This window comes from Solenopsis invicta, chromosome 16, assembly GCF_016802725.1.
Source record: "Solenopsis invicta isolate M01_SB chromosome 16, UNIL_Sinv_3.0, whole genome shotgun sequence".
Lineage (NCBI taxonomy): Eukaryota > Metazoa > Arthropoda > Insecta > Hymenoptera > Formicidae > Solenopsis > Solenopsis invicta.
Genome location: NC_052679.1, coordinates 18,664,473 through 18,684,287, shown reverse-complemented (window position 1 = coordinate 18,684,287; position 19,815 = coordinate 18,664,473). Strand labels below are relative to the sequence as shown.

The following is a 19,815-nucleotide window of genomic DNA, read 5'->3' as shown; positions in this document are numbered from 1 at the left end:
AATAACCGTATCAAAAATAACATTTCGAACATCGGAATTAAAAGTGCGCGTCTCAGCGCGTATATTCCGGCAAAATGTGAGAGAGAGACAGTTCTCTTTTTAATATACGCAATATTTAAAATAAAATTCTCTCAAAATAAATTCTTGTCGATAAGTAACGTGTGCGAATCTTCGCTTCCTATTCCCGTCAAATAGACTGGCGAGATCGATATGACGGAGGCGGTTGTCACCCACAATTTCGAGATACGACGCTTGAAACCTTCGAACCTTCAAAGACAGCTTAAGACGAAACCATGTAACGTCATATATGGATCGAGGTGGCTTCTCGCCACCACCGACGGATTCAGCGCTAAATATACACGCGCTCTTTCGCTCCTGCAAGTGGCATTTACGTAACAAATCTGCCTTTAACGAGATCAAAGTCGACTATGATTGACGTTCGCGCCGTCGAATACCGTGAAGGAGAGTACGCGAAACGGATTAATAACGTACGTTGACGTTCATCATGGAGACATTCAATTACGATAAAGAGACCACATGACAGAAATAAATCATGGCCTCTAGCGAACGGAAATGAACGTATACGTATACGTATACGTAATAGTCTCTGTCGCATAAACATCGTAACTCTGATTTCGTAGAAATAAATTAGTCGTCGGATAAAGATATGCATGTATAAACGCTCTGACAATTTTAATAGCAACTTCGCTCTCCACATTCGTCATATCAAGCCGTATTACCGTGTCGCGAAAAAAACATTGCGGTAAATAGATTGTAAAAACAAACGTTTCGAGAAAGGAAGAATTTGAAAGCGTGAAAATCAAAACACTGAAAAATAACGCAGGCCTCGGAAAAGTTATTGACGTTTTCATAAATATTCGCCGCTGATGTGTGCCATTCAAATGCGTGCAAAAACAGCATATCACGAAAATAAATTGTTGCTGCTGAAAATAAATGTATTCTTTTCAATGTAAAAAAGAAAGGAAGAGATTCCATCTATTTTTGCTGAAAAATAAATCACGGTTGGAACACGATATTAGTATTTTGCTTTTATAAAGACGCATATACGTTATAATAGTTTATGTATCACGTGAAAATAAATTCGACCGGAATATCACTATACTTTCGTATAAAATTCAACAACGAATAAATTATGAAGGGGACACTTTTGTAAGAGGCGATATAAATATGTACAATGTTAGAGCATGGTAAATTGAAACGTATACCCGAGGAGCTCGTTAGAGCCTTCATAAATACGCTCGGTATACATTAGTTATTTTATTTATAACCGAAATGCATCTGTCCAGTTAAATATGTGATGTAATTGCGCTTCGCGAATATACTTTATATATATATAGATTAAATATATCGCGACATGTTTAACCAAGACTATGTCAAGATTATAAAATCTCATGCTGTACAAAATACGAAAGCAAAATAATATTTGTAAAATAATATTGAAGCAAAATACGAGCACGAATATGAAATGTTATTTTACTAATTCGCCATTGTGTTGTCAATTCATAAATTGCGGTTGCCATTTTACTCGAAATCCGAGAAAGTCGAATTAATATTTGATTTATTTTGAATTTTGCATATAATATTTAATTTAATCACCCCCCTTCTCTTTTAAATCCTTACTTGTGTGAAAGGTAGCTCCATTTTTAAAACAAAGATAATTGCCACGATGAAGTCATTGCGTGACAGGTGACTGACACACGATGACAATCAAAGGTCAACTAGAAACCGGTGGTCATTGTAAAATGTAGCAGAATAACGGCATGATTGTCATTGAACAAAACCGGTGCTGGAACTTACACGACTTTCACAATGACGATGCGCAAATATGCGGCATGCTTCCGGATATCTCATTAAAGCCCGATTCCGCGATGATGTTGGATTTACATGGTAGGACAAGCAAAACCAAACGAATTCGATTCATGTTTAAATAATGCACGCTGAATGTATAAAGAATATCCGAAATGTAATGCTGTTGACACTATTCCTCGTTAATTAACTGAATTCTCCTTTAATGGCAATTTCCATGGAATTCTTAATTTTACTAAATCATTTACGGTTTAAAATTATTACAAAAATATAAAAATATGTGAAAAAAATGGAAAAATCAATCTTTATTATTTAATTTATGCATCTGTTTCACGTTTTATAACGCAATGCTACATTGCGAGTATTTAAAAATATATAATTGCGTATATTTTAAGTTTCATCTTCATGTTACTAATTAATTTCACTTTCGCTCCTCGTTCGAAAAATGCCGTTTAAATATACCCGCCAACAAAATAATAATTCAATCTATAAAGAATGAAGCTCTTAATGCATCACCAACTGAAGACTGTTTGCGCTTTTGTTTAGAGACCTGCTGGGACGATCGTAATTCTTTTCACGGCATTTATTTATTATCGCAGCAGCGCGAAGACACCGAAGGAAGAAAACGACTTTAGCATACTCGGCTAAAAAGACGCTAAAACGCTGGATTACCATAAAGATACGCAGGGCCAGAACCGCGGGACGCATTACGCGAGGAATTAGGGGAGGCATAACAATTAGTCGCGGCTCTTTATGGCGCACACGCTGCTGCTTCCGCGACAATCATTTTCATAATCCGACCGTCGGCTGCACCTTCGTCGCGGACCGCGCATTAAATCGTCAGTTTTGTCTTGGGAGGCTCGTTGTGTCGTATCTTCGCAGCATCACGAAAAAGTCGCTTAAGTGCCGCTTTCATCGCGCCAGAAGCTGTTGCATAAAGGACGAACTCCCGTTGCATCCGCCATAATCTCTCGTAAGTTTGTATACAAGACGCTCTAATTAAAGTGCTTACTATCGCTCGTCGGGCAATAGAAAATGTGACGTAGACAAAAAGCCAATGTAAAAAACGAGAAAATAGAAAAACGTTGAACGGAACTATTAAATTATTAAAACATCACAAATATCGACTTTTGAAGTTAGAAGTTCTCTCTCTCCCTCTCTCTTTCTCTTTCTTTCTTTCTTTATCTCTCGCTCTGCTTGAATTTAGCTAATATGTATTCAATCTCAAATGAAAAGTCTCTAATAGAATCGCGCCATCAAGAGATTAAATTTTCCTCCAGAAAAACTCGACGCCAAATTCCTTTGGCAGAAGTGGAACTTCGCCATTGCTACACTACTTCCCTTCTCAGATCTATTCTACAGTCGGCTCTTGGATAAACTTCGCTAATGGCAAGTTATCTTTTCGCACCGTTATCACAAATATTGCTCCGAGTAAGCGAATAAGAAATTAAAGCGTGTATTTGTTAATTCAACGATCCCAGCTTCTTAACTTCTATTGTGAAGGGTGCCGATGTATCAGCGCGATGGGAAAGCCGCTTTAGCCGCTTATTAAGAATGTATAGGACATTTCTCAAAACATTAAGAAAATTATGAAAAAAATTACAGATTGTTTTATACTGCATTTGAAAGTAGCAGAAAAAATTTTGCAATAATTTTCTATCTGGATAAAAAGTTATTTCAATAATAATTAGATACGTACTCCAGTGAAAATATAATTGATAACGAAATAATACAAAAAATCTGAACTTTTTATTTAAGTACTTTAAACATTCAAGATAATTTACGTAAAGTTTCATTGCAATACAGAGATCAGTAAAATAAATAAAATTTATCTATTTATTTATCTACAAAATAACTAAACAATCACAAATTTTATTTACTTTGGAGGGACTGCGTACGTCCGATACCTCCTTAATTCACTGATCGCGCTTCTTTGTCACAGTCGCGAGCGACAACGACCGTGCCGCGAAGCGGAAAAATAGTTCGCATAATTTCTCAGTTTTACCCCGAGACTACAACTTTCGCGTTACGTTGCGCCAACGTTTATTTTCATAATGATTACGCGCGGCGCGATATATGTATAAACTCTTTACGCGAGTTTCGCGCGCGCACGCGACTCGTTGCGCCGGGGTAAGCTCTGCGATTTTCACCACGACGGACGCGACGCGGCTTTATCGCGCATTGGATGGGCAATGCGCGTCTTCAGAGGCAGAGGGTGGAACACGGGTTCGGCCGTGTGCTCTTTAGCTTTTATATAACCGCCCATAACATCGCCCCCGTGTGCACGGCGAAACGATGCGTTGGCTTCGTTGAATGTCGTGCCCGTGCCCACGTACGGGAAAACTGGATCCGCAACGTACGAGAGAGAGAGAGAGAGAGAGAGAGAGAGAGAGAGGTGCGCCGAGGTACATGGTCTATTCATGCGCAAAGTCTTCCGCCGAGAGAGGCGAGCGTGAGGCTAGAAAAGTGAGAAGGTGTCGCCTGTACATGGTATCTATTCCCGGCTTAACCGTGCCGTGCTTCCCAAGACCGGGCTATATACTGAGAAATCGCCGAGGAAATAACGCGAAAGTTTATTCTCTCATTTATTCACGTGGCAAAGTCAGAACGGAATCGGCCGGTGCGAGCAGCTGACAAACATTTATATTTTTTTAGAAATATGAGAAAAATATATTAAAAACAAACAGTATTTTGTTACACCAAAATATTCTTTAATTGTAGACGCTTAAAAACAAAAACATTAATATATTAATTTATATTATATGATTACATGATAATTTATATCACATTTGGTCCATTTTTACATATTGATGAAACAATTTCGAACACTGTGACACATATCCTAATTTCCTCCCATTTCCTTCGGTTTGAGTTTATTCGATTCTGTTCTCACGCAAAAACAAATTCAGCGATTACTCTAAATTTTCTTGCGAATATTATATTGTAAGGGAGAGTTGCCAAATGCGTATCATTTTTTTTATTATATCTCGTATTTGGTACTGTTTTGGCTGCAAATCAAAGTTCAAAATTATAGCTCGATGTTTCAATCATTTATTATTACATGTTAAATTCTTTAGTAACAAATTAATGTTATAAGCTTTTCTGCAATACGCTGAAAGATGTGATTTAAAAAATCGATCGTCTAAAGCGTACTTATGTCCTCTTAAAAAATATCGTCTTCGAATTGAATTTATAAATTAAAATAATTAAAAATATAAGAAACCATTAACTAATATTTATTTTACTAATAATTTATCGAAAAAACGATCAAATATTCAGTAATTAATAAATAACAATACTGAAAAGATAAAAAATAAAACTGGCTTGAATTTACTTTTGTAATTAAAATATTTTTATTCATAGCTATTACTTATTATTATCATTTATTAATGTTACATTTCTTTATAATAAAATTGGTACAAATTAAGGAACTTGATAGAGTTTATAAAAATATCAATTTGTTTTTTATAATAATATGTATATATATTGAATATAAACTATTCTACAACAAGCTTTCTTTTATAAAAAATATAACAATTTAAAATAAAATTGCGTAATTACATTATTATAAGCTATATATATGTTAATAAAAAATTTACATCAGATGTACCTGATTTTCTAAAATGCTGATAGTGCATAAAATAAAGGAAAACTTGTTAAATTTTTGTTTATTGTAACTTATTTCTTATTGCTTTTTACTTTTGTCACTAAATATTGCATGTACGAAGTAAAAATGTAAAATATTGAATAAGTTTAACGTTTTAAGAGACCGATATGCATTCAGCAACTTTTCCCTATATTGGACATTAACGTAATCGATATGAAATTTATCATGTTCAGACGATATAAACTTAAAAATAATTTCCTTATTATGTCAGTTTTGAATTGTTTTTACTATTATTAATTTTAACTTTTGAGTTTTCTTGTAATTTATCGATTTTCATGCTGATGAAAGGTAAATAAAGTTGAAAAGTTCGCGATACTTGTATTAAAATCCCTAAAATAAATGCATTTGTTTTATTCATCGAACTTTTTGCTTATTAATGACCTATATATGTGTATTAATTTTATATTATATGATTAGAGGATAAAAGCACTGTCCAAAAGAATTTAGAAAACTGTTACTTTTTTAGAATATAAATTTTGATCTTTTGATCTTTATTGGAACTCTATACAATAACTTTGCTATCCTAAAATATTTTATAAAGATTAAGCGAAAATAGACACTTAATAAACTTCAAAGAGGTAACAAGACGTAATAACTATTGGTTTGCGAAGCTTTCAGCGCACCGTCCGACTATTTTTATAATCTGTCCTGCAGAATGCAAGAGGCAAACGAATACACGTAGGACGAATATATCGCGGTCTAATCGTGGACGCGTCTCGCGGACAATGCCGCTACGGAATTTACGAGAGACGAACGGCGGACTTTCTTCGCGAAGTATGAGAGTAAAACCGGCGACTTTGCCGCGATATGGCCAATAAATTCGCCTGGTCGCATCGACGGCACCGGGAAAGGGAAGGAAAATCGTACAATACGATACTCTGCTGGAACGGCCACCGAAGTGGAGGCCGCCGCCGCTGCCGCCGCTGAGACGACGAGAACGGCGACGTGTGCGCCGCACGGAAACTTCTTTCTTCTCCTCTCTTCAACTATTATCTTGCCAGTTTGTACCAGGTGCACCAGGGTAGAAACGCCACCGTCGTGCGGTGGCGACGGGGAACGACGAGAGGGTGTTGCGCGGGCGCTTGGTACGACGACGACGACGACGACGACGACGACGACGACGACGACGACGATGTACAACGACGACGACGAGGGATGGAGGGAATCGCACGGCGCACTCCTGCTTTACATTTTATTGCCCGACGTGGATTCGACCGATTTACATAAAGAGACGAACGCTGTAGTTACATTGGCGGACTGTGAAAGCGACCGGGGAAGAGGAGAACGAGGAGGAGGAGGAGATCGAGGGATGTTTCTCGTGTCTCCTACCAGTTTGAGAGGGGCTGCGTGCCGTTTGTCGCCCAGGACGAGAAATTTGCGATGCAGGAGGTGTGTGAAACGCGAATGCCAATACGTATCTTCCTCCCCTCTCTCTCTCTCTCTCTCTCTCTCTCTCTCTTCTCTCTCTTTTGCTTTCCCTCTCCTCTCTCTCTCTCTCTCTCTCTCTCTCGCTCTCCTAGTTGGCTTTTTCTCTTACTCATTTATTTAACATTCCCCGGACAGCTTTACGTAGGAAATTCTTCGTGAACTGAAATTCTTTCCAGACTGATACTCTCCGGAATTGCTGGAACGTAGGTCGGTAGCGGATATTGTGCGTCCGACGGAATGCAGAGTCATATGATAACGGGGAATCGTAGCGCAATTGAAATAAGTGGTCTTTTATTTGCGACAATCGTGATCGATGAAACTTTTTATCGTTTATATACGTGTAGTGTAATTGATTCTGGTAGAAATGTTTTATATTATTATTATGATTTGTATTATTATAAATCACAATTATTATGATGTAATTGAAATACTTTCTACAAAAACATTTTAAATGAAAATTGTCTGGATTCGATATTTCGTTAGTTTCCGTTATCGTTCACATTTCCACTAGACGACAATACAATGCATGGCCTTTTTCAGAGGGAGGAGACAAACCACTCCAAACACTCGGTGACCCGTTGCGCTAACAAAATCGCCAACGTCCTAATTCCACAACTTTAAGGGGATAAACGCGAAGCAATGGATTTCCATTGCGGCGAATTTTCGAAAGTAATCGTACCAGCGAGAGACGCGAAAGAAGGACAATGACGTCACGTTATCGTCGTTGTCATCGTCGTCGTCGGTGCAATTAGCGATAATTACACGCGTCTAAATCCGGCACGCGGGAATCGCGGAGTTGGACTTCGCTCGCTCGCTCACTCCTTGATTCCTTCCTTAATTCCGTCGAGAGGATTGCTCTCTCTCTCTCTCTCTCTCTCTCTCTCTCTCTCTCTCTCTCTCTCTCTCTCTCTCTCTCTCTCTCTCTCTTGCTTTCCATCTTTCTTTCGTTTCCTCTTTCCCTCTCGAGAGTGCCGCAAATCCTCCGGACTGTCGGATCAAGCAGTACCCGCCAGTTAATTAGCTTAACGTCTATGAATTACGGACGAAATTTCCTCGAGAACTTGTCTTCCTTTCTCTCTCCCGAGGGGAGGGGCAGGATAAGGTGGAAAGAAAGAGGAAACGACGGCGATGGGCTAGCGTGTAAACCGTTTCTACGGAGTCACATCGCCACGGCTGAGATGCTGGACCATTCGTTGTAACTTTGCAATCTACATGGTGCACGCGGTTGTCACGGTCTCCTGCATAATGTATAGCACGACAAATGTTTAATGTTCTTCCCTCCCTCTCTTCCTCTCTTTCTCTATCTGTCTCTTGTCTCCGCGGAATGCGGAATTCGACAAAATTTTCGGACAAACCGAATTGAGCAGTTTAATTATACAATTCATCAAATAAAATCTATTATGGATTAATCCAATTATCCCATAGTATAATTAAGAGTGAAACTTGACATTTTTTGTAATATTGACACACGCACGTACGCGTAATTCTATTAATTAATTTAAAATGCAACAAAATTAATTTTATTTTACTCTATGCAATTGTGATGAGAAATATAAATATACTAAATAAAAATAACAGGTTAAAAGTGTATATATATGACTCCAGACACAAAAGTCGCCAAATTCAGTTTAAATTTAAATTAAAATTAAATTAGAAAAAGATTAAAAGAGAGAACAAAAAGTTAACAAAAAGAGTTGATAAAAATAAGATTGAAAAAGACAATAATACTATAAATACTCGGCCTATTTTTAAGAATTAATCCTAAATTATAAATTAAAATATAATTAATTCTAACATTATAAACGCAGTTTTTATTTCTATTTATTATAAAATTATTTTAATATTAGTGATAAATCATAATTAAGAACTGATCAAAAATTAAAAAACTTATTTAATTTTTTTGTCTATATAATTCATTTATTCTTGAATAATGAAATGAAAATATTCCATTGTTTATGACTTTAATGGACATGAAAGTTATATGCAAAAAACTATGAAATTAAAATTTACTTCAAATTTTTAAGAGAGAAAAAACACAAATAATCATTTTTAATTCGTGGTAGAGTTTGTTGCAATTAACGAAAATTAATTCATTTCCTAATTACATCTCGTGATAAAAGCTAATGTTAACAAAAGCATTATGTAACTTTAAAATTCATGAAAAAATTGTTAATGAATAAACAATATTTACATTAGCAGAGTAAAAATCTTCTAATTATTTTAATGTAAATACATATAGTACAGAAACAAAGGGATTGAAAAATTGAAAAAAGTCATATACCGTTACAATTCGGAAGACAAAACGAAGTCACGGACCGTTATCTAACGGCCATTTCTTAAGTTCGTATAAATACGCTGCGAGTGAAAGCGCGATTCAATATTTAAACGCCTCCGTCGTAATACACCGACACTGACTAGAGTGCGGTTTGTTGCTGAATTAGAGCGCTATCATAAATTCAACTTTCTGTCATTGCGTCTCTTGTATTAAATAACCGTGAGAGAGAAACTTCGTGATTGCCGGTCTCGATAGTAAATTTAGTTCGACGTGCAAGCACAAACATTGACATTTGACGCGGAAGAAGGGAGAACACGTGTCTTGTACAATTTTTTTTTTATTATTATAACTATAAATATTATCGTATTATAATTGCTAACAAAAATTTCTCGTCTTAGAAAACGCTTCAACAACTATTTTCCACATATTTCATTAGCAAGATAAGAGGAAACTTTTTATTAAAGACAAAAATAAGAAATGTCATATGTGACAATATATGTGACATAAAAAGGAAAATGTCCAAAGTATCTCAAACACATTGAAAAACAAAATTAATTTTCTTTTCTGGTAAAACAATTTTCTCCGATTGGAAATCCTTAAGTGTCTCAAGGAAAAAAGAAATAAAGATAGACTAAGAGAGAGAGAGAGAAATTGCATATTTAAGATAATTTCACGATGCGTGCAACCTGTACAAACTAAGCTACATGTGAACTGGTCTTGGTCACCATCTTTAATCGGATTCAGATACCACTGACCTAACAAGGACATACCGAGAACGTGCGGGCGGCACATACTGGTAACTTTGTCCGCGATCGCTTTACGAGCAGTGTGTAGGAGATACACGTACTCGCCAATTTCGAAATGCCATTTGCAAGAGGTCGTATAATGATAGCAACTTGGTCAGAGATACTTTTATGTTTGTACCGTTAAATTGCGCAAAATTCTTCAACGTCGTAGACTCGGCAAAAATGGAATTTTACATTTTCTCGCGAGGTTCAAAGACATTCGTCGTATCTCAATTTAAAATCGGACATCCGCTGATGAGCCTGATATGTCAACAGTCTCTTCAGATGTCCAGATTCCGTATCGATCTCTTCGTCTTTGCTCGGAACACACCGCGAGCGAGGGAAGGAAAAGTCCGCAGTGTGTACCGAGATAGATAGAAGGAGTTTGCTTATGGGACTCGCACTCACCTGTCGAGCGTCTTCAGGTTCAAAATCAGGGGTTGCTCGGAGTCGGCGATGTCGCGACGTATCCGATTGCGATGTCGTTTCAAGGCTACGGTGTCATATATGGCTGCCTCATAGTGCCTGATATACGAGCTGCGCGTGATATCTGAAAAACAAACGAGGAAGAAACGGATGTTCTATTAGTGGCCGTCTAAGAAGAATGCGTCGAGCGAACGGTAAATCGCAAGTCACGCAAAGATGAGTCGCGCCGTAAAGATGCGTTTGTTTCAAATGTGAATCACAGGCGTGATTGAGAAAAAAAATCCTCTAGTTAATTTTTTTAAGATAAAGACAAAAGGACGCGGCATGAAACTCGTTCGAGGACGTTTATTTCCTAAATGTCGATACAGGATCTTTTTTTTTTTTTCGAATAAATGCATAATTATAAGTGTAAAATTATTTCTAAAAGATATTTTCAAATTGTTTTAATGAAATATTGCAATTAAAGAATAATAATTGTATACCGTTACTGAGATTACTCATTAATAATACAAAAAAATCGTGGAAAAACTCCACACTAATTTTTCCAATATATCGTAGTTTTTCTTATCGAATCGCGCAATGCTAGAGTTCTGCCACAAACCTTAAGGCATACATGTAATAATTCGCGCTCGATTGCTCACGGTGGGAAAAAACGCGATGACTGTACCGCATACTTTTTTTTGTCATCGTTGCAAAATTCGAAGGCGCGTAGATCGAACAAGGCACTTTCACTCAATCATTTATTTTTCAAAAATCACCACACGACAAATCTCAATTAAAAATCGATTAAAAGTCAGAAAATGTAACGTAACGAATTTATACATAGCTCGAAAAAGTAGAAATGTATTTTAACATTCGACAGTTTATCTTTATATTTAAAAGTTATATGTAAGAATCTTTATATTTAAAAATTTAGAAATTCAAAGTATTTGTTTCTGACATATATATATATATTCAAAGTATTTGTTTCTGACATATATATATCCTTTTAGTAAAACAAAATAAAATAGTTATAATAAATGATACAGAGAAAGAAAGACAGAGACGTGGTAGGAATAATAAACGCATTCATATTTATGAAAATCCCATTTCTGAAATCGAACGATTATATTATAGTACATAACATACTAATATATGCATTATTCCAAGAGTGTAACATTTATATTAAATTCGCTTAAATTCTGCATAATATTCACGTTTTCATAAATTAAAACTGAACAATGATATTTAACATTGACAGCAAAAAGAGTCAATGTATCTATCTTTTCATGGGACTGCGGTCTAAATCTGAATCGTAAGAAAAAGAGCAAATTGCGAGACTCAAATTTCTTAATATCTTCTTTTAACAATTAAGAAAAATCTGAGATGCAATAAAATAATTTGCCTTTTACCATTGACAATGCTTATAATATTGCAATGCTTACGCAGTTGCAGTTATACGCTCTCTAATTAGACCTTCTGTCGCTAATATGATTTTGTATCAAAGAACCTTCCCTCTTTCACCATATCAATTTAAATCTACTCGCTTCAATAGATACTGAGCGTCTCATCGCAAAAGCGCTATAGAATCAATCTATTTATTTTCGCGCGCAATATGTACACGCGACAAAATGTTGCACCCACTCCGCGGAAATTCGCTGTTAGTATTTTAGGGTGAAAGGATCACGGAAATTTTAAGAGGAAACGAACGCTCGAGCATTCACCACGACCACTCGACCGAGAGAGCTCCTCAGAGACGCGTTTTCAGATCTCGGACGAGCGCAGCACCCGGAGTGCACTTGTTTCGCATCCACTTTACCGAGAGACTGCACACACATTGACTGTCAGTTCCGCCGCTCGATTTCAGTATAGCAAATTTAATAGCGTCCCAATATTTTTATATGTGCGAAAACGGTCCGCCGATACCAGAAAATACATATTGTAAACGGCACGCGCTCGAAGAGTTTAAAAATAAAATCATTGTTTTACTCGAAAAATGGGGAAATTTCAGTGAATATTTCAGCATGTAAAAAATGAAATTTTATTTATCCACCGTATAATTTTATTAATTGTAATCACAGCGCAATGCTATTAGATAGGCGAATGAAGTATAAATAGGTGAGACTTGAGAGAAAAGGGTCATGTGAACAGTTAAATATTCACCAATATTCGGAAATTTATTGTGAAAAATGTATTGAATCTTTTTGAAACTTTTAGTATATTTTATTATCTAACTAAAGATTTAAAAAATTATTATTATATATCTTTAAATATTAGACGCATTTAAAATTTTGGATAGCTAACCAATATTATTTATTTAAATTAATCAAATAATTTGAACAAATAATTTATTTACTTTTAAACTTACTTCTAATAACGTCATTTCTTAAAATTAAATAAATTTTTATTTTCCGTGAAGGTATTTTAACTTCAACTTAAAAAAAAACAAGTTAAAGAAACAATTTCAACGATTTAAATACAATTTTTTTCTGAGTGAATTTTCGGATACTTGTAGCTAACTTACTATGCCAAGGCCCATAAGGTATACCTTCTGTTTCTTCATAGAATTCTTGTAAGGCATTCTATTCTCAACGAACCGATCGTGCCTCTTTAGTACTGCTTGAGCTGCGGCGCTCCCGCCTTCGTAACTATTGTACGTCGTATTGATCAGCAAATATTTTGTACTGCTGACCAATAACAATATTCATATTGTGCTTTATTTGTAAAATAGAGCTGTAATTTTTATTAAAAAGCCAGGAACGATAAAAGCGGCGATTTTGATTGTTTTGAAGCCGCAATTGAGATGCTCAAGGGCCAAACGCCATACCGTCAAATTAGAATAAAACTTTCGTTTGCGTTCTGCATGTGCCATTATAGACGTCTCTGTAAAGGGTACAAAAAAATTAATCAGAAATTCTAACTGAATTCGGAACCTAAGAGAAGATGCATCACGCGTTCGACGTTTTATCTACTCGACGATCGGCACCCGTATATCTATACAACTACGTTAATTTTTCGAATTTCGTAAAAAAAAATTTAATTTTTTTTACCCGTTACATGACCTTTCCTCTTAACGGCCAGTCGGCAAGCGAAAACTCTCGGATTCAATCCAGTCACGTTCGGATCCAATTACCTATATCTTTTCTTTCCGCCTCAAGATATCTAATTATTGTTCCTCGAGAGAGCGAAAGTCAAGGAAATAAAAAAAAATATCGTTATCCATCATTCAACTTAATAATTTTTTATACTATTCATTATTATAAATCTTTGCTTTTCTCACGATCTGTATCCAGCAATTCTAATCTTCTTAACTTTCGTATTAACCGGATGAATTTAAAGAATGTAAGATTCGAGACTACATATTGCGCGGCACATTTGTATTTTAACGAGCGGACGTTGAACGCGTAACTTAAGCGATTTTCGGAGTAAATGGCCTGGACGATCAATGGGACGACGGGAAGCGCAGTTTTGTTTCACGTGCTCAGATTACAATTAGAGCAGCGTTTAGGGTCGCGCGTACTATTGTTTACGTAAATACTACCGATCGAGCGATCGGGACACAAAAGGAACACGTTTGGACAAAGGTGAGTATCGGACTTTGCGGCCATCGTCAACGTGCGAACCCCTTCGGGACATTGAATCGAACGGAGCGGTATTTCGATATACATCGTATGTATATATTCCGAGACTCACGTCGACACATACGAGTCCAAATAAATCAATATTTTTTCAATTCAAACTTTATTAAACCAAATTCAACGATTTTTCATTAGATATATTTAACATATGAAGTGCACTTTACACGATCTGTAATTTACGATAGAATTCTATTTGTAATTTTATATAAAAAATATGTGAATAAATAAGACGCGTGAAATATACGAAGTGTATAAATACCCGTGAGTGAATTATAAATGACATAAACTACAACTTACAATTGTAAAAATAAACATGCTCGTATCAATGGATAACAAAAGATTCTTTCTCAACTAAAATAAATAAATAAAATTTCTCCAAATTGTTTTTTATGTAATCTACAAATATTTATACACTCACTCTCTCTCTCTCTCTTTAAAGGATCCTTGATTAAAAGTTCGTTATGTATCATGTTAAGTATGTTACATTCACTTTGGCGCGAGACACGACCGCGGCTCTTGATAACGAATTTTTAGTTATCCAAGTATATTTTGCTTTCTACCAATATTAGAAGACAGCAATATATACTTGAATAACTAAACTTATAAATGTAAATTTAAATATTCTAACTCACTCCGAATATATCTTTTACATTTACAAAATTTTTTTTCTACTCTCTAAATTTTTTGGAGTGGAATTTCATCTAAAAGAGTGGAATTTCACTCTAAAAATGTGAAAATTCTGCCACTCTTTATCAAGACTGGCAGGATTTTCACACTTTTAGAGTGGGATTCCACTCCAAAGATTTTAGAGAGTAGCGGATATTACTACAATTGTGAAGATTATTGAAACTGACATTATTATTAAAGATTTCTCCATTATATATTTTTATTATATTTACATACTCTCTAAATTCTTTGGAGTGGAATTTCATTTAAAAGAGTACAAACTCTAAAACAATGAAAATTTAGCCACTCTTTTTCAAGACTGGCTGAATTTTCATTCTTTTAGAGTGGAATTCCACTCCAAAGAATTTAGACAGTGTATTTCTTATAACCCTCGTTATATTTTTTAAGAGCCCAACTATGTCAAAGAACAAAACGATTAAATATTCTATACATAATTTGATATAAAAATATAAATAGAACTTTATTTTAAATTCTGTTTATAATTTTCGCGAATTATAGATCGTGTAAAGTGAGCTTTGTGGTTAGAATATTGAATTTATGAGAAAAACATAAACAAGCACGCGTCGATTTTAATTCTGTCCTTAAAATCAAAACTTAAAAATAAAAATATATTGGTAATATCGATATAAAAAGCATTAAACGTTATGATTCAAGTATTTAATAGCATTAATATTAAAAATATTTGAATGACGAGAGATATGTGATTGCAAAAATGTTTACCGGATAAGTTTTCTGAATTATTGTTAGCACCGTTCCCGAAATAATACTACGAAATATATGTTAGCACCGTTCCCGAAATAATACTACGAAAATAATAATGCACAAAAAATATAAATGCTTATTAATATTCTATTATCCTTTACTAATAATTCTCAGAAAAATAATCTCTTTTTGTGTCACATCAGAAAATTAAATAATTATACGTGAAAGTGGACATTTGACATGTGAAAATTTTATTTCTCCCAACGTGATCCTCAATTCGATCCTCAATTCGTGTCCTCGATTCGAAGGCACTTGTCAGATCGAGCACACGAACTTTGGGCCATCGAGTCGACTTCGCTTTAACAAAGTCAACAAAGAGTGTTAAATGTGACTCACCTCTATGCGGTGGTGCGGGATGAAGGGGAGACGCATCGGCGACCGTCAGAATCCATACGGGCAGCAGCAGCAGCAACAGCACAAAGAAAATCGGACACGTCGTGATGGACCATTGACTCCTGCCCCCCACTGTCGCGGTAGACGCGGAGAGCATCGCGGGCCCGCGGGCCCCGTTGTGGCGGCACCCCGCACGGCCCTCCGTCGCCTTCGCCTCTTCCTCGTCCTCCTCCTCGTCCTCCTCCTCGTCCTCCTCCTCCTCCTCCTCCTCCTCCTCCTCCTCCTCTTCCTCCTCCTCCCCTTCTTCGCCCACGGCCAGGGCCGCAACGCGCATGGGCCCGATGTTTCGTGCCCCGGTAACGACTAATGGCGCTATCTGCCTTTCGTCGAGGAGTCGACCACCGCAGCACTTTGCCAGTCACCTACCAAGATCATTTCTCCGTCCTTCTTCTCCGGTCGTTCTCCCTCTCCTCCTCCTCCTTCTCCTCCTCCTCCTCCTCTTCCTCCTCCCGTCCGTCCTGCCCTCTCTCCGCCGCCCCTTTCTCTCCGCCACCTCCTCCTCGTCTTGGTCCGTAGGTCGCTCAACCTTTCGACCCCTCTGCCGTCTCCACCACCTCCACCACCGCCACCGCCGCGTCTCCTCTTCGCTTTCAGCCTTCCTCTTTTTTTCTTCTTCTCTTTTTCAGCCGGTTCCACCTCGCTTTACCTTCGACGGCGGATCGACTCCTCCACGTCGTCCTCTTTCCTCTTCGACGTTCACCACCTCCGAGCGCCGCTCTCCGCCTGTCGATCGATCCTGTTGACAAGAGTGTGCAATGAAAAATTGGTCGCAAGTGCCAAGAATACGCAACATTATTTCATTTCGCGTGAAAATCAGAGAGGCTGGGTTAGATTAAAGCGGCGCCCTCGCGACCGCGAAACTTGCCGCGCTACAAAATTACTCGCGCGCTCGTGCTCATGCACAAGGAGGAAGCGATAGGGCTGGTCGGGTGTTTACCTCGTAAAAGTAAACTTGTAAACTGTAAAAGTTTGAGCCGGAGGAGCAGGGGGGCAAAGGGGCAACCGAGATAGAATGTCGTCGACTCGGCAATTGCGGCTAGAGAATTGTTCGCGCGAGCGGTCTTGTATAATGTGGCACGTTAATAGTACAGTGTGCAACGGGGACTGCACAAGGGAGATTGCACATGCAACTCTCATGTGTTACGTTAAATAAGAATCTTTAAAAATAATCTAGACATACGCTGAGAGAAAAAGAGTATCTTAAAGCAAACAAATTTTACTTAACACAAAAAAATTATTCACTCGGTGAATCCTAATAGCTCATTTACTCGCAGTAATGTTAAAAATTTCTTAATTGAAATATCTATGTAAATAAAAGAAATCATTTTAATTAAATAATTTTTTCTTGCAGTTATAGACAATATTTATTATTTATTTATTTTTACATTCGACACAAATTTTTTAATCTAATAAGAAAATGATTTAATGAAGGCTTAATAATATTATTTATTAGCTTATTTGTAAAATCATTATTTAAATGATTGTAAAAAAAATGTAAAGATACAAAATTTCCTATTACGTAACTTGCAAACTACGTAATTGTACAATACTTCAGAGTCGTTAATATTCACGTTATCTTAAATAATTTGAAAAAAAACATCCCTTCTTTTATATAAGATAAACATGAAAACAATATACATTATAATAATATAGTTAAAGATGAGATAAAGCTATTTCTTTATCTAGATGGATTATCTAGATAATTTTATATAAATAACGTAAACACTATTCACAAAATATGAAACGTTCAAAAACATAATTTACGTACAAAAACAAATTTTTCCGATATTTCTTTTTGTGAGACTTCACTCCTTGCTAATTTACTCGTTAATTAAATAGTAAACAGTTCGATTTTACTTTAACCATTTCTAATAGTAGAATCTAATTCCAATATCGCTGCAAAATTGGTCATGGGAATTTGGTACGTATAACAATGTACACGAGATTATTAATGCACAGCGACGATTAAAAATGCTCGTGAAATACATCAGTTTTGTAGCGAGCAAACAGTTTGCATTTTTCATGGAAAAAGTTCTAAAACATGCAAATAAAACGCGCGACTAGCACGAGAGCGACTTTCGTATTGTTAATACTCGACAAACGAAACTGCTTTATTTCTCTGGAAATGTTGACTTCACTCGTCGAGAAATACAATTAGTAACGGACACGACCGGTACCTACATTTCTATCGTCATTTTTTTTTTACGATACGATATATAGCTCACGAAAAAATATGCATTTTTTTCACGAGCTGAATAATAATAATGTTCGAAGCAGAACTTTAAAAATATAAAACATAATATTTTGTAAAAATATGTGCACAAAGCGCAAAAGTAATAACTGGAAAATTATAGGGCATTGAGAAAAATTACGAATTTTTATTACAATATAACAGAAATGTATAACTACCATTTCTATTTTCAAGTTGTTATGTTGACTCGACAATGCACTAAACGTGTACAGTGTTTCGACGTGCGAAAAAGGATTTATATATTTTTTTCCATGAAGGGTTACTCTGACGTCGAAAAGGAACGGGTTCGCCTTCGCACATTCCCGTACTCGCGCGAGAGAGCAAAACGAAATAATAGACAGGATGCATTCTCGGGAAAGGACGACATGTAGGTGTAAATTCTAAATATATATAAACTTTAGCATATCCCGACCTGGCGTGCAACGTCAAGGAACGCACGCTCTAATGGGCAAATAAAAGTGCATGCATCGCGACGACGGCGTCGCGTCGCGTCGGTGCGCAAGCTCGACATCACCGGAGCGATAATACGTTTTTCCAGGATGACGCGACGCATAATCCGCGAATAAATCATGTTTACGCTTAAGCTCGTGAGCAATGAACAACGGACATCACCAGCTAGCGGATCCTTTGGAATATTTCGCTTGGGACTTCATCTCCAAGCGTGACGAAGAAACCGAAAAGTGAGACTCGAAATTAATCCCAAATTATATTGTAGGTAATAAAGATACACTGAAAGAAAAAATTTCTTAATTTTAATAAGTATTTATTCGATTAGTAACTAATGAAATATTTAATTAAAGTACATAATTATTTACTCTATAAAAAAATGACACTTAAATTACATTAGTAGTCCCTGTATTAAATAAATATATATTTACATTCAATAAATGTAAACATATATTTATTTTTAAAGATATTTTATTAGTACTATTCGCATAAATATTTATTAAAATTTAATAATGTTTCTTTCAGTGTACAAATGAACTATAATGAAAAAAATACATTAATAAAAGACTGAAATGTTCTCTTATTTTTTAATATATAATGGCTGTAATGTTTATAAAGTAATTGCGATAATTAATAAAAAAAAGTATAAGGAGGAAAAGTTGGGGGAGGGGCTGAATTTGAGTTGCAAGCAAATTTATACAAACTTCAAAATGTCAATGTTCCGTTGATAACTTTCCTCGAACGTTAATTTAACCTGAATCGGCAAAGGTGAGTTTCCGAGAATGGAAGCTTTGTCAAAAATGAGATCTTGTTCATTTTCTCGCACGTCGTACGTTCTCTTTTTCGAGCCGATGTAAAGTTCACAATTAGGTAGGTAGGACGCAATATTTCAGGGGACTCTAAAGTTCGTTGCCGAAATAAATTACGTGGGGTGCTACTGGAGAGAACTGCGGTCGGATACACTTTCCCGGTACACTGTGTAGAGGCGGTCCCCGAGCGGGATAGACACTACATTCCGAAAATGGAATGTCGACGCGATGTTCGTGCGAGGAGGAGCTTTATCGCGCCTCGTCCGTGCAGGCGGAAGAATGACCTGGCGCGGCGAAAGCCATTACTCGCATTTCGCAAGTCCTGGCACGACGAAACGGCGAATTTACACGGCTCACATTTGATGATCATTTCGAGACGAGTCACTAAAAGTAAGAGGGAAGAGGGAAGTGACTCATGCAAATGATGTTTTTGCAAAACAA

The 19,815-nt window shown here is 36.4% G+C and overlaps 2 protein-coding genes across 4 annotated transcripts in view; one reads left to right on the top strand and one right to left on the bottom strand.

Moving 5' to 3' along the window:
* The window catches only part of LOC105193122 (calmodulin-like protein 4), a 95,151-nt gene that overhangs the window by 50,020 nt on the left and 25,316 nt on the right, over positions 1–19,815 (top strand). The gene's annotated exons all lie outside the window — the stretch shown is intronic.
* Positions 1–19,815, bottom strand: part of LOC105193142 (disintegrin and metalloproteinase domain-containing protein 10) — a 73,189-nt gene that overhangs the window by 41,502 nt on the left and 11,872 nt on the right. The window contains exons 2-3 of one of the 2 annotated variants that reach the window (XM_039458869.1): positions 15,811–16,603; positions 10,391–10,532 (exon numbers count right to left, since the gene is read on the bottom strand). In XM_039458869.1, coding sequence (XP_039314803.1) covers positions 10,391–10,532; positions 15,811–16,141 — 473 coding nt within the window. In that variant the 5' untranslated portion in view covers positions 16,142–16,603. Of the gene's footprint in view, positions 1–10,390; positions 10,533–15,810; positions 16,604–19,815 lie in introns of those variants that run through there. The other variant, XM_026138221.2, reaches the window with a different exon arrangement.